General features: G+C 43.3%; 1 protein-coding gene across 4 annotated transcripts; it reads right to left on the bottom strand.

Moving 5' to 3' along the window:
- Window positions 1–2,878: 2,878 nt before the first annotated feature.
- Window positions 2,879–12,819, bottom strand: LOC112216344 (zinc finger protein 740). Of its 4 annotated transcripts, none has more exons than XM_024376259.2 (7): window positions 12,698–12,819; window positions 10,950–11,116; window positions 10,311–10,544; window positions 9,885–10,025; window positions 9,638–9,764; window positions 9,305–9,441; window positions 2,879–5,727 (listed from the first exon to the last, which is right to left on the bottom strand). In XM_024376259.2, the coding sequence occupies exons 2-7, from the start codon at window positions 10,992–10,994 to the stop codon at window positions 5,542–5,544; spliced, it is 870 nt and encodes a 289-aa protein (XP_024232027.1). In that variant the 5' UTR covers window positions 10,995–11,116; window positions 12,698–12,819; the 3' UTR covers window positions 2,879–5,541. The 4 variants fall into 4 exon arrangements, with proteins under 4 accessions (XP_024232027.1, XP_024232026.1, XP_024232028.1 ...); XM_024376258.2 differs by having other exon boundaries at window positions 9,638–9,767; window positions 12,698–12,813; XM_024376260.2 differs by having other exon boundaries at window positions 9,305–9,423; window positions 9,638–9,767; window positions 12,698–12,807.
- Window positions 12,820–13,043: the final 224 nt, after the last annotated feature.

The raw sequence follows: 13,043 nt of genomic DNA, 5'->3' as shown, positions 1-13,043 counted from the left end.
TTTCACCTAATTTTAACACTGTCATAACGGGCACATGTTCAACATAATAGAAAACAAGACTTCCTATCTCTAGAGGTAAACAATTTAATAATGACGATAGTAAGTGCCTATTAAATGGCAAATAAAGTAACAGGGTTGAGGATTTCATCTTAATTCATCCATAAATCCCATTGTGACAGGGGGAATGGAAGCGTGTTGTGTGCAACAGGAAGTGGCAATTGAATGCAACCTTCATTTTTAAAATTATTATTCTTAAAACATTTCTAGCCTGTCTATCTATGGGTAATAAGGTTGAAGTGGCAATCAACATTGTGTGAAAATAACTACCACAGGAGGCTGCTGAGGGGAGGACATCTCATAATAATGTCTGGAATGGAGTGAATTAAAGGGTATCAAACACATGTAAACTGTGTGTTTGTTGTGTTCGATACCATTCTATTGATACCGTTCCAGCCATTATTATGAGCCCGTCCTGGTTAAAATCTTCCTAGAAGTCAAACAGGGTGCACAGAGAGACTTCAAGTCTATTCATATAAAAATAATCTGATTTATTGAATTGTAAATGTGGTCTATATTACAGGGCACTTTAACAGGATTTAAAAAATCTATATTGGTGCACAATTTCTACTTAAAAGGCCGTATTTTCGTGGATTGACCATTTCTTATCGGCCACATATAGAAATATTTTAGTATGCTTTTTTATCAAGTGATTACCTGTGCATCATAGAGTTGATTTGCTATCTATTTTTAGTCATGCATTTACCAATGAATCCAACTATTTGGAGGCCATTTTGTTTGTCACCCTCAAGCAGCAGAAAATGCAGTCAGTCATGTAAAATGGCTGCCATTTAATAAGGGTCCATTCTTGCTTTCCTGTCCCAAGAGAGCACTTAATGCTCACTGACGTCTCAGGTCCTCTGAACAGTTCTTATATGGGTTTATTATGCTTCTGCATTATACTCCGTATTAGGATTCAGACCCTCATATATCATTTCAGAATAATTGCACTGAGTTTTTGAAAAGATTATGTTATTTTGGTCTTCATGGTTTCTCTGTGCAGAGTTGATGGGATTTCAGAATGTATAGAAAAGCCTACTTGTAATGTAAAAGTATTTGGTATCTGTTTACTAATAGGCTGGGGTTTACCTTAGAACAGTTGTTTTATACATGAGTATGCTTCTATCACACTTTTAATTGCTTAAAGCTGAAATCTAGGACTCAAGTGACAAGGCAATTTCTGTATTAATATTTCATAATTTTCATTACTGAGTGGCCAGTAATACCAGTGTGGCCACCACCGGTAGTTAGTAATACCAGTGTGGCCACCACCGGTAGTTAGTAATACCAGTGTGGCCACCACCTGTAGTTAGTAATACCACTGTGGCCACCACCTGTAGTTAGTAATACCAGTGTGGCCACCACCGGTAGTTAGTAATACCAGTGTGGCCAGCACCGGTAGTTAGTAATACCAGTGTGGCCACCACCGGTAGTTAGTAATACCAGTGTGGCCACCACCGGTAGTTAGTAATACCAGTGTGGCCACCACCGGTAGTTAGTAATACCAGTGTGGCCACCACTGGTAGTTAGTAATACCGGTGTGGCCACCACCGGTAGTTAGTAATACTAGTGTGGCCACCACCGGTAGTTAGTAATACCAGTGTGGCCACCACCGGTAGTTAGTAATACCGGTGTGGCCACCACCGGTAGTTAGTAATACTAGTGTGGCCACCACCGGTAGTTAGTAATACCAGTGTGGCCACCACCGGTAGTTAGTAATACCGGTGTGGCCACCACCAGTAGTTAGTAATACTAGTGTGGCCACCACCGGTAGTTAGTAATACCACTGTGGCCACATCTCCCATTCTACACCTGTATAGAGGTCGTGTTGAATGGGAGATGGGGTGAGAAGGAACGAGGAAGTGAATCTTTAATGAACCGTGTGCAATAAAGATTCACTTTATAGACCCGCTGGTCAAAAGTAGTGCACTATGTAGGGAAAAGGTTGTCATTTGGAACGCAATGCCAATGTTGAAGAGACACCACATACAGTTTGTCTGCAGAATGATTTCAAACCTGGATGATTACAACACTCTCTGCAATGATGGAATGGTATCACCCTCTCTCCTCTTCCCTCACTTAAGGCAGCCCAGTGTAGTACTCCAGCCTGTGGGTGCTGTAAATCAGGGGTGGAGAGGGAGCGTCAGAGCACACACTCCCTGGTCTGCAACCTCCAGTTCAGGCTGATCTCATCCAGCTAATTGTTCCTGGAGGTTTAATTACAAAGCCTGGTCAGTAATGGGGGAGAGGTCAGGTATAGCCCCAATACAGGGGAAGAGAGGGGTTTGGACAGAATACCCCCAAAAAGTGGTATGGGGGATGGATAGGTCACATATGAAGTGGAGAGGAAGTGGTGGCCCCAAAAAGAGAGGGGGAGAGGTAAAGAAGGGAAAGCCCCAACACAAGAGAGGGATGGACCCAGCTCAGGATTTGTTCAGACAGTCGGTAGGCTACTCCAACCTATTGTCTCAACACCACTCTCCCATAATGTACAATGTTATTCTCACTCAACCAGCTAGGCCATCTAAGGTCGCTTCACTCTCTTCCCAAACCATCGCTGAACAAATGTACTGCTCTAATGCTATCAGTACTAGATAATATTGAGAATAGTATCAACACCTGCCTGCTGCTGTTAGGTCACGATCATAGATGTAATGATCAGGGATATAGGCTCCTCTAGTGGTGTATAGCAGGTCTTGCAGCTATGCAATATAGTTGGCTTCCAATTCAGTTGAACCCGTGTGCCATCTCCTGGAAAGATGGGTGAAACTACATCCCCCTTAGTCATTTTAGAAAGCCAGAACAGTACCACATGTTTAAAAACTTTAAAAAGAGAAACACCTTTATTTAAGCTTGATGCCCTAGTTTTCCATTCACTACAGTATGTCTTACCGGGTCAAAAATGGACTTCCATTTGTCTGTGATGGGGACTAGAATCATGACAATAACAAAGTTATTATTTTAAAAACAAAACCTAATTTTACCCCAAAAACATTTTTACTGTCTTTACCAAAAACAAGATCACTTCATTTAACTTAGGGGATCACAAATGCATGCAAAACTACCAGTAATAAAAAAGTTAATGGACTAATCATAACAGCTACACTAGACAGGCACTAGTGGCAGTTCTGCCTCTACTCCTAATTTAAATGACATTTTAAAATATATATTAAAATAAATTTAGCAGTAGAAAACTGACTGCCACGAAACTCCTTTGACACAAGTCTGTCAGTGATGCAATAGTAACTACTGGTCCTCTATAAAACCCTGACGTCTATACAGATAACTGTTGTTTCTCCTATATTTCAGACTTCCTCATTCCAGTGTTTATAGATACAGAATGTCATCATGATAGCCTTGTCCCAGATCTGTTGGTGCTGTATATCCCAGTCCCACGGTCGATGATATGACAATGACCGACTCAGTGGCCTTGTGATTAGAGTGTCCGCCCTGAGATTGGAAGGTCGATCCTCAGCCGAGTCATACCAAAGACTGTAAAAATGGGACCTGGTGCGTCCCCGCTTGGCACTCAGCATCAAGGAGATAGATTAGGGGTAAGGGCCTTCGATAGACTAGCATCCTGTCCAGGAGGTGTACTTGTATATCAAGCTGCCTCACGCTACAGATGAGTAATGTACCCAGATGCACCTATGAGCTGTTCCAGCTTGCAGAAGTCAATGCTTGTGCAAGTCTACTTACTTACAGGAGTTGGCAAACCAGTACAAACTGATCTGGGACCAGGCTACCATACGGGAGCTTGAGACACACTCCAATAACAATTTGAATGAAAAGTACCCCATGGAGTAGAGATATACTGAATTCCAAACCTACTGCCTAGCCATGCCTGTAGATCTGAACACAGACAGGTGGAAGCAATAGCTATTACCATACTGGTTATATTTATCTAATGCTCTCAGGAGTGCCTAGGCTGTAGGTGTCCTTTTGGATCACAAATGGTCATCTTCACTGAAGATGCCAGAGGTGAATAAACAACATGGTATGATATTATAGAGGAAGTATTGATTCACAAACATGTTGTCAGAGAAGGTCAATGTTGAGAGGTCAACCATCCGGCTTCATCTGCTGCTTACGATGACCCCTTCTTAAAAATAAAAAAACACCAGACATATGAAATATGACAAGCTGGATCAACGTACTCAGGACATTTGATAACAAGGAATTAAAATAACACAAGAGTTAGGAAAGACAGACTCTCCAGAGTGAATGAATATAGAATAGGCCTACATACACAGTCCTGAACATTCACTGATAAGACTATAGGTCACTAACATAGAAATAGAATAATAGAATGGACATTAGTAATTATATTTCTATGGTCACTATGCCCAAAACGGTAGCTATGAGAGGTTCTAGAGTTAAACAACATATGGACAGTGTATCAAATGACAAAGTGACATATATTTAGACAGCATTGAATTAAACCCATAACAAGGACTGGATGGATGTGTGGGGGACACAACAGAGAACAAGAAATGTGCCATGAACTCCCTAATGGTCTCTACATGAAGGTTGGATCAGCTATTAGTTAGTCTATTAGTTGATGACCATTCCCTAACAAGGTAGTCCAGGAGCTAGCGAGCTACAAGCAGTAGCAACAGAACCAACTTTGAATGAATCTGAGTGGTTCAAGACCACAAGGATGCATGTTCACCGTTGTGCTTAAAATAACTTAAATGTCCATAGTATGACCTGGTTGGCCAATGAACACTGAGGCTGCTTGTGGAAGAAGAAAAGTGTCCTAGGTTACTGATCAGTATTCTGCCCTACCAAGCAAAAATGCAGTAACTGCTCATTTGGTCAAAAATGAGTTAAGTCATTTTTGCTACATTAAATACATGCTTAATCCTGTGGACAAGTATCCTGCCTCTATTGTATTGTATTTTGGAGAAAATGGGGGTCATGTTAGCAGTAACTGCATAAAGTTACTGTGAAACCAAGGTAAGTAAAAGCCATATTTATCAGTTCCACGCTATGAGCAGTTACTGCCTTTATGCTTGGTAGGGCAGAATTACCCAATGGTGAGCTTCCACAAACACTCAATGGTAAAAAAATCTATGCCAGGGGAGCATATTGGTTTGACCAAGCCAACCTTACATTGAGTGGCCATGGATCATTCACAGTCCAAAAAAATACTAGTCCAATTGAGGCTACAACATATCAGTTTGTGAATCCATTATTGCCATAGTAATATGACAGCTTGCCCAAACCCCTCCCACCCTAGGTCTTGTACCATGTACGTAACGATACAAAAATTAGAATAAAACGAGTAGAAAATGATTCACTATCCCATCAACAGGATGAGCTCAGTGTTGAGAACAGCATAAGGTTTGATGTCTTTGTCTTAGCCAGGTTTATCTGGGCTGAGGGACAACGCAGTACTGGTCTGCTCCAGTATGTGGCATCATTGAGCTGAGGACTGCTGACTGTGTTAGATGGAGGGGGGTTTCTCCGAGGGGTCAGAGGTTAGACAGCCAGACGGCTGTTCTGCTGCTGTAGGGGGCTCCAGGTGGCCGTGTGCCCAGGTGCATCCTGGGAGTAGGCTCCTCCTCTGCTCTCGCAGGAGAATGACTGGTTCTCCTCCTTGGGAAGGCTGGTCCTCGCTCCGCACAGACGCCGGTGACGTAGCAGACGGTCCGTCCGTGAGAAGTTCTGAAACGAGGGTAGAGGGAGAGAAAACTCATAACCACAAATGACGGGAGTCTGTAATGTACCTACCTATTGACTCCAACCCCGAATCATGTTCAACAGGGAAACACTGTGGAGTGCTGCAGATAGAAATGTGATGAATAGAGCCGACATGATTCCTTATTCTACAAATCAAAACTATTTCTATGTGTCAAGTGCCGAATACAAGGGTGTAAACTTAACTGTGAAATGCTTGCTTACGAGCCCTTCCCAACAATGGAGAGTTAAAAATGTTTAATGAAAATAAAAATTGTAACAAGAGGAATGAAATACACAAGAATGGAGATATTTACAGGGAGTACCAGATCAACATGCAGGTGTACACGGTATCTGAGATACAGTGCATTCGGAAAGTATTCAGACCCCTTGACCTTTTCCAAATTTTGTTACGTTACAGACTTATTGTAAAAATTGGTTAAATACATGTTTTCCTCATTAATCTACACACAATACCCCATAATAACAAAGCAGAAAAAGGTTTTTGCAAATTTATAAAATTAAAAAAACAGGAATACCTTATTTACATAAGTATTCAGACTCTTTGCTACGAGACTCAAAATCGAGCTCAGGTGCATCCCGTTTCCATTAATCATCCTTGAGATGTTTCTACAAATTGATTGGCGTCCACCTGTGGAAATTAAATTGATTGGACATGATTTGGAAAGGCACACACATGTCTATATAAGGTCCCACAGTTGACAGTGCATGTCAGAGCAAAAACAAAGCCATGATGTCAAAGAAATTGTCCGTAGAGCTCCAAAACAGGACTGAGTCGAGGAACAGATCTGGGGAAGGGTACCAAAACATTTATGCAGCATTGAAGGTCCCCAAGAACACAGTGGCCTCCATCACTCTTAAAAGGAAGAAGTTTGAAACCACCAAGACTCTTCTTAGAGCTGGCCGCCCAGCCAAACTAGTCAGGGAGGTGACCAAGAACCCAATGGTCACTCTGACAGAGCCCCAGAGTTCCTCTGTGAAGATGGGAGAACCTTCCAGAAGGACAACCATCTCTGCAGCACTCCACCAATCAGGCCTTTATGGTAGTGGCCAGACAGAAGCCACTCCTCAGTAAAAGGCACATGACAGCCTGCTTGATGTTTGCCAAAAGGCACCTAAAGGACTCTCAGACCCTGAGAAACAAGATTCTCTGGTCTGGTGAAACCAAGATTGAACTCTTTGGCCTGAAAGCAAAGCATCATGTCTGGAGGAAACCTAGCACCAATCTTACGGTGAAGCATGGTGGTAGCATCATGCATTGGGGATGTTTTTCAGCGACAGGGACTGGGAGACTATTCAGGATCAAGGCAAAGAAGAACAGAGGAAAGTACAGAGAGATCCTTGATGAAAACCTGCTCCAGAGTGCTCAGATCCTCACTGGGGTGAAGGTTCACCTTCCAACAGGACAATGACCCTAAGCACACAACCAAGACAATGCAGGAGTGGCTTCGGGACAAGTCTCTGAATGTCCTTGAGTGTCCCAGCCAGAGCCCGGACTTGAACATCTCTGGAGAGACCTGAAAATAGCTATGCAGCGACACTCCCCATCCAACCTGACAGCTTGAGAGAATCTGTAGAGAATGGAGAAATTCCCCAAATACAAGTGTGCCAAGCTTGTAGCATCATACCCAAGACGACTTGATGCTGTAATCACTGCCAAAGGTGCTTTACTGAGTAAAAGGTCTGAATACTTAAGTAAATGTGATATTTAAGTTTTTTATTTTGAATAAATTAGCAACAATTTCTAAATACCTGGTTTTGCTTTGTCATTATGGCGTATTGTGTGTAGATTGAGGTTTAAAAAAAAGGAATCAATTTTAAATAAAGGTTAAAAAAAAAAATGCACATGAAGGCAGGGTAAGTGACTAGGTACCAGGATAGATAATATTAAGAGTAAAATAAAGAACAGAGTGGTAGCAGCAAAATACAAGTGTGTGTGTGTGTGTGTGTGTGTATGTGTGTGGGTTTTGTGTGAGTGTGAGTATAGTATTGTGAGTGTGTGTAGAGTCAGTGCAATATAGTCCGGGTAAACATTAATAAACTATTTAGCAGTCTTATGGCTTGAGGGTAGAAGTTGTCTCAGAGCCTGTTGGTCCGAGAGCCGATGCTCTGGTAGGGAGCTAGGCCCCACCTTCTGTAGCGCTTTGCGCTCGAGAGTGGTGCATTTGCCATACCAAGCGGTGATGCAGCCAGTCAAGATGCTCTTGATGGTGCAGCTGTAAAGCTTTGAGGATCCGAGGGCCCATGCCAAATCTTTTCAGCCTCCTGAGGGGCAAGAGGCGCTGTCGTTTCCTCTTCACGATGGTGCGGGTGTGTGTGGACCATGTTAAGTCCTTAGTGATGTGGACACCAAGGAAAATAAAGTTCTTGACCCACTCCACTAGAGACCTGTCAATGTGGATGGAGGCGTGCTCTCCCCTCTTTAGTCCATGATCAGCTCCTTGGTCTTACTGACATTGAGGTAGAGGTTGTTGTCATGGTGCCACACTGCCAACTCTCTGACCTCCTCCCTCTATGATCAGGCCTACCACCGTCAGCAAACTTGATGGTGGTGTTGGAGTCATGAGCGGCCACGCAATCGAGGGTGAACAAGGAGTACAGGAGGGGACTAAGCAAACACCCTATAGGGGCCCCTATGTTGAGGGTCAGCATGGCAGATGTGTTGTTGCCTACCCTCACCATCTGGAGGCAGCCCGTCAGGAAGTCTAAGACCCAGTTACAGATGGAGATGTTCAATCCCAGCTGGGAGAGGGCAGTGTGAAGTGCAGTTGAGATTGCTTCATCTGATCTATTTAGCATCATCTGTGTTTCTGTTGGGGAGGTAAGCAAATTGGAGTGGCTTCAGGGTGTCTGGAACGATGGCGCTTATGTGTCATGACCAGCCCTTTCAAAGCACTTCATATTTACAGATGTGAGTGCTACGGGGAGGTACTCATTTAGACAGGTTACCTCGGAGTTTTTGTGAACATGGTCAATGGTGGTCAGCTTAAAACATGTTGGGATTACACTTCAGAAAGGTATGTTGGTTCTACATAACATATTTCTATTTGAACATTCCAAAACATTGTATCCTGTCATGCTGATACCAGGTGTGTGTGTTAGGAATGGGGTAGTGCGTGTACCAGGTATGTGTGTTAGGAATGGGGTAGTGTGTGTACCAGGTGTGTGTTAGGAATGGGGTAGTGTGTGCCCCAGGTGTGTGTGTGTATTAGGAATGGGGTAGTGTGTGTACCAGGTGTGTGTTAGGAATGGGGTAGTGTGTGTACCAGGGATGTGTTAGGAATGGGGTAGTGTGTGCCCCAGGTGTGTGTGTGTATTAGGAATGGGGTAGTGTGTGTACCAGGTGTGTGTGTGTGTTAGGAATGGGGTAGTGTGTGTACCAGGTGTGTGTGTGTATTAGGAATGGGGTAGTGTGTGCCCCAGGTGTGTGTGTGTATTAGGAATGGGGTAGTGTGTGTACCAGGTGTGTGTGTGTGTTAGGAATGGGGTAGTGTGTGTGTACCAGGTGTGTGTGTGTACAGTGTGCAGTGCAGATCTCTCTTACTTGATTGCAGCGATCACACTGGTAGGGCTTCTCTCCACTGTGAACTCTCTTGTGTCTGTCCAGATGATATCGCTGAATAAACCGCATGTCACACACATCACATGCAAACGGCTTCTCCCCTAAACAACACAAAAACACTGTTCAAAACATAATGGTATGTATGACTTTGATGGATTTTTTTACTTAACAAAAATAAAACATTGGTTTTTGGTTGTGAGTGAGAGTCGTGCATATTTCTCTACTATGTGATTTTTTTCTGATGAATGTTATAACTGTTGCCACATTTGCTGAGTATTCGTGAGCAAGGAAGTGGAAAGGGAAAGTGATTTCAACCTGTATGAGTGAGGATGTGCCTCTTCAGGTGGTAGCTACTTCGGAATGCTCCATAGCAGTGCTCACAAATGAAGTTCTTCTGTACTAGTAAATCATGATCATCATCACCGTTAATATCCATCTCCACCTGCTGAGAAACCCAATGAGTGTTCAGAAGAGTACAACTTCTCATATTACACACACACTTCTGTCCTATAAGTGTATCCAACATTGTATATTCCATTTCCCCATCGCACACACTACTTACCTCCACTTTCTCTCTCAGTTTGTTGGGTGTTCCTGATTTTCTGTGCTTCTTCTTTGTCGATTGCATATTCTGGCTGGCCTGCATATCTTTCTCATCCAGCAGCCTGGGTGTGTGAAATGAGTGTCCATCTTTTCTGATTAACTATCGAGGAGAAAGAGGGGGGAAATAAAAAAATTAAAAATGGGGGGAGGGGGGTGTTGTTGGTAATTCAAGTTTATAACATACTCACCAAAATAGAGCTACGGCTTAGGTATTAATTATATGTTTTAGATTGCTGATAGATTTACAATAATTACATAAACATAATTTCTGATTAATTGCCAAATGTAAACAACAGTGTTTTTCTCCATGCCAATGAACACAGAAGAACTTGTGTGTAGACTACGTCCTATGGGCCTATAACATTAGTGTGTCTCTGTTTCTCACCAGGGGTGGGCAGCTGACTCCCGAGGGCAGGACCATGTGGCTGTGGTGGGCCTGGTGGTTGTTGTGGTGGCCGTGGTGAGCCTCGTGAGACTGGTGCTGGTGGCCTTCAGGGTTGTTGTTGTCTCTCTGACCCTGGCCGTGCTGTGAGGTCAACTTCTTCTGACTGCCGGACATGTTGTTGGCCTGCATCAGGGCGATGCTGGACAGCACCGTCTCACAGCCCAGCAACCCAGCCTACAGGAACAACACAAACAGCAGTTCAGTTGGAGCGTAGTATGGTGGCCTAGGAGGGTCATCAACCCAGCCTGCAGGAACAACACAAACAGCAGGTCAGTTGGAGCGTAGTATGGTGGCCTAGGAGGGTCATCAACCCAGCCTGCAGGAACAACATAGGACAAAACACACAGAATCTCAGAGTCAGCATCAAGGTCCATGCCAGGGCTAGGGCCGCAGTCCCACGGATATAGGCCCAGCACACAAGGCAAAAATCCTGAAGGGACTGTAGATGGTCATTCACTGACTGTTCTCTGTTCTTTTTTTGCCTGGTGTGTCAGGCTTCTAAGGGAAAACTGTGAGGAAGAGGGAACAGAGACTAAATAAATAGAAACAAAACAATGATGAAAGGAGAATTCAACTGACCCATTTCATGTGGTCTCGAACGGAGTTGTTGGGATGGTGTGTCATCGCCGGTGCGTGGTTTGAATGCGTGTGTGTGTTTGGGGGTAAAGGGGTGCGTCAAGGGGGGTCACTCAGGATGAGGGGTGTGAGAAGAGACCACACTCACCCAAATAATCAGGGGCCAAGGCCTGGAAATAGAGGGTTATTGTGAGGCCAAAATGATTGTATTTTGTTTATTTTTATTTGGACTATGACTACTGGTATTCATATTTAGGCCTATATATACTAGTTACAGTACAAGTTGGATTAATCATCAAGGGTGCTTTTATACATTTGGCTTTATCAATTCAACAAAGGAATTTATATCAGGCTTGGAGAAAGCAGCCACGATGGTTTGGTGTAGGCCACCTCTTCCCATGGAAAACATAAAACATTGTTGCAATGAAGACGGAAATAAAGCTAGACAAGGACAAACACAGTTTTTAAAATGATCTTGTAGTTCATGAGGATGATCTGAGAAGGGGTGATGATTCATGCATGTGCAAGTTACTCAAGAGAACATTCAATATTGACCAAAATATTATGCTAATGATATATCACATTTTTGGAGTCAAGTACAAAAACAAACAAGAAAGCCTAATTTAGCCTAGCCACACAGTTGATCATCTTCTATGTAAGTACTCTGGTCTTCATGCATAGGGCCAGCTAAAGCTGCCTGGAAATGAGGGTCTACCTAGCTAGCTTGTTAAAGCTGCCTGGAAGTGAAGGTCTACCTAGCTAGCTTGTTAAAGCTGCCTGGAAGTGACGGTCTACCAAGCTAGTTAGCTTGTTAACGCTGCCTGGAAGTGAAGGTCTACCTAGCTAGTTAGCTTGTTAAAGCTGCCTGGAAGTGACGGTCTACCAAGCTAGTTAGCTTGTTAAAGCTGCCTGGAAGTGAGGGTCTACCTAGCTAGCTAGCTTGTTAATAAAGCTGCCTGGAAGTGAGGATCTACCTAGCTGGCTAGTTTGTTAAAGCTGCCTGGAAGTGAGGGTCTACTTAGCTAGCTAGCTTGTTAAAGCTGCCTGGAAGTGAGGGTCTACATAGCTTGTTAAAGCTGCCTGGAAGTGAGGGTCTACTTAGCTTGTTAAAGCTGCCTGGAAGTGAGGGTCTACTTAGCTTGTTAAAGCTGCCTGGAAGTGAGGGTCTACCAAGCTAGTTAGCTTGTTAAAGCTCACACCCACAGCACAATGATAATGCAGTATGGGTCAAATGCATTGGATAGATAACCTGTTTTGATATTGCAATACATTAAGGCCTGTAAAAAAAAACAGTAGTATTCCGTGCTCTAACTAGCTACAATAATGTCGGAATACTGAGAGAGAAAATATTTGCCAGCTCAACGTTAGCTAGTTACCTAATAAGCTAGCTAGCCATCTATCTAGCTAGCGAACTAGACATCACAGTCTGCCTGAGTTTTCGAGGCCAAATACCAAGACATGGGTAAGATGAGTGAAAATATTGTTCCGCTAAATATTTTGTGAATAATCGATCATGAAGTAACGTTTGAGTAAAGCAAGGGTCTGCTTAGGTGAAGCTAGTCAAGAAGAAGACTCACTGGTTGAGTCCCCACCCACACAGATAACATAACAACAGGCAGGGCGTGCGGGTTGAGCAAACTACACATTGTTAAAACTCTAATTTGCCTTACAATTCTGGGAAATAACTTAATCATATGCATTGTTAACTCTATGGTGGCTTTGTTGGGAAGTGCATTTTAGAATTGGTTTACCTTAAGATTTTGTTGAGTTTTGCAGATTAATATTTCTTGTCGGAGTTCCAATTTTTCTCAGTTTACAAACACAGGAAACGCTACCGGAAGTGTTCACCCGTGGAGCGCGTCCACGTGATTTGAGAACAACAACGCATAATGTCGGCCATGTTGGTAAGGAAAAGATAATGGGTAGTTTCACATATGGAACAAATGACTCAGATATTTCCCCGGATGTACAAATATGAAGCCTCCTTTTTTACACTCCACCAAATATGGTGATGGAAAGGAAGCCCAGTGGCTAGCAGTGGGAGAAGATAGAGCAAGATGGATTTTGGCCGACGTTCTGCTAATTTTCTCATCGATT

This window comes from Oncorhynchus tshawytscha, linkage group LG16 (genome assembly GCF_018296145.1).
Source record: "Oncorhynchus tshawytscha isolate Ot180627B linkage group LG16, Otsh_v2.0, whole genome shotgun sequence".
Lineage (NCBI taxonomy): Eukaryota > Metazoa > Chordata > Actinopteri > Salmoniformes > Salmonidae > Oncorhynchus > Oncorhynchus tshawytscha.
The sequence above is the reverse complement of the archived record's forward strand: the minus strand, read 5'-3'. Positions and strand labels throughout refer to the sequence as shown.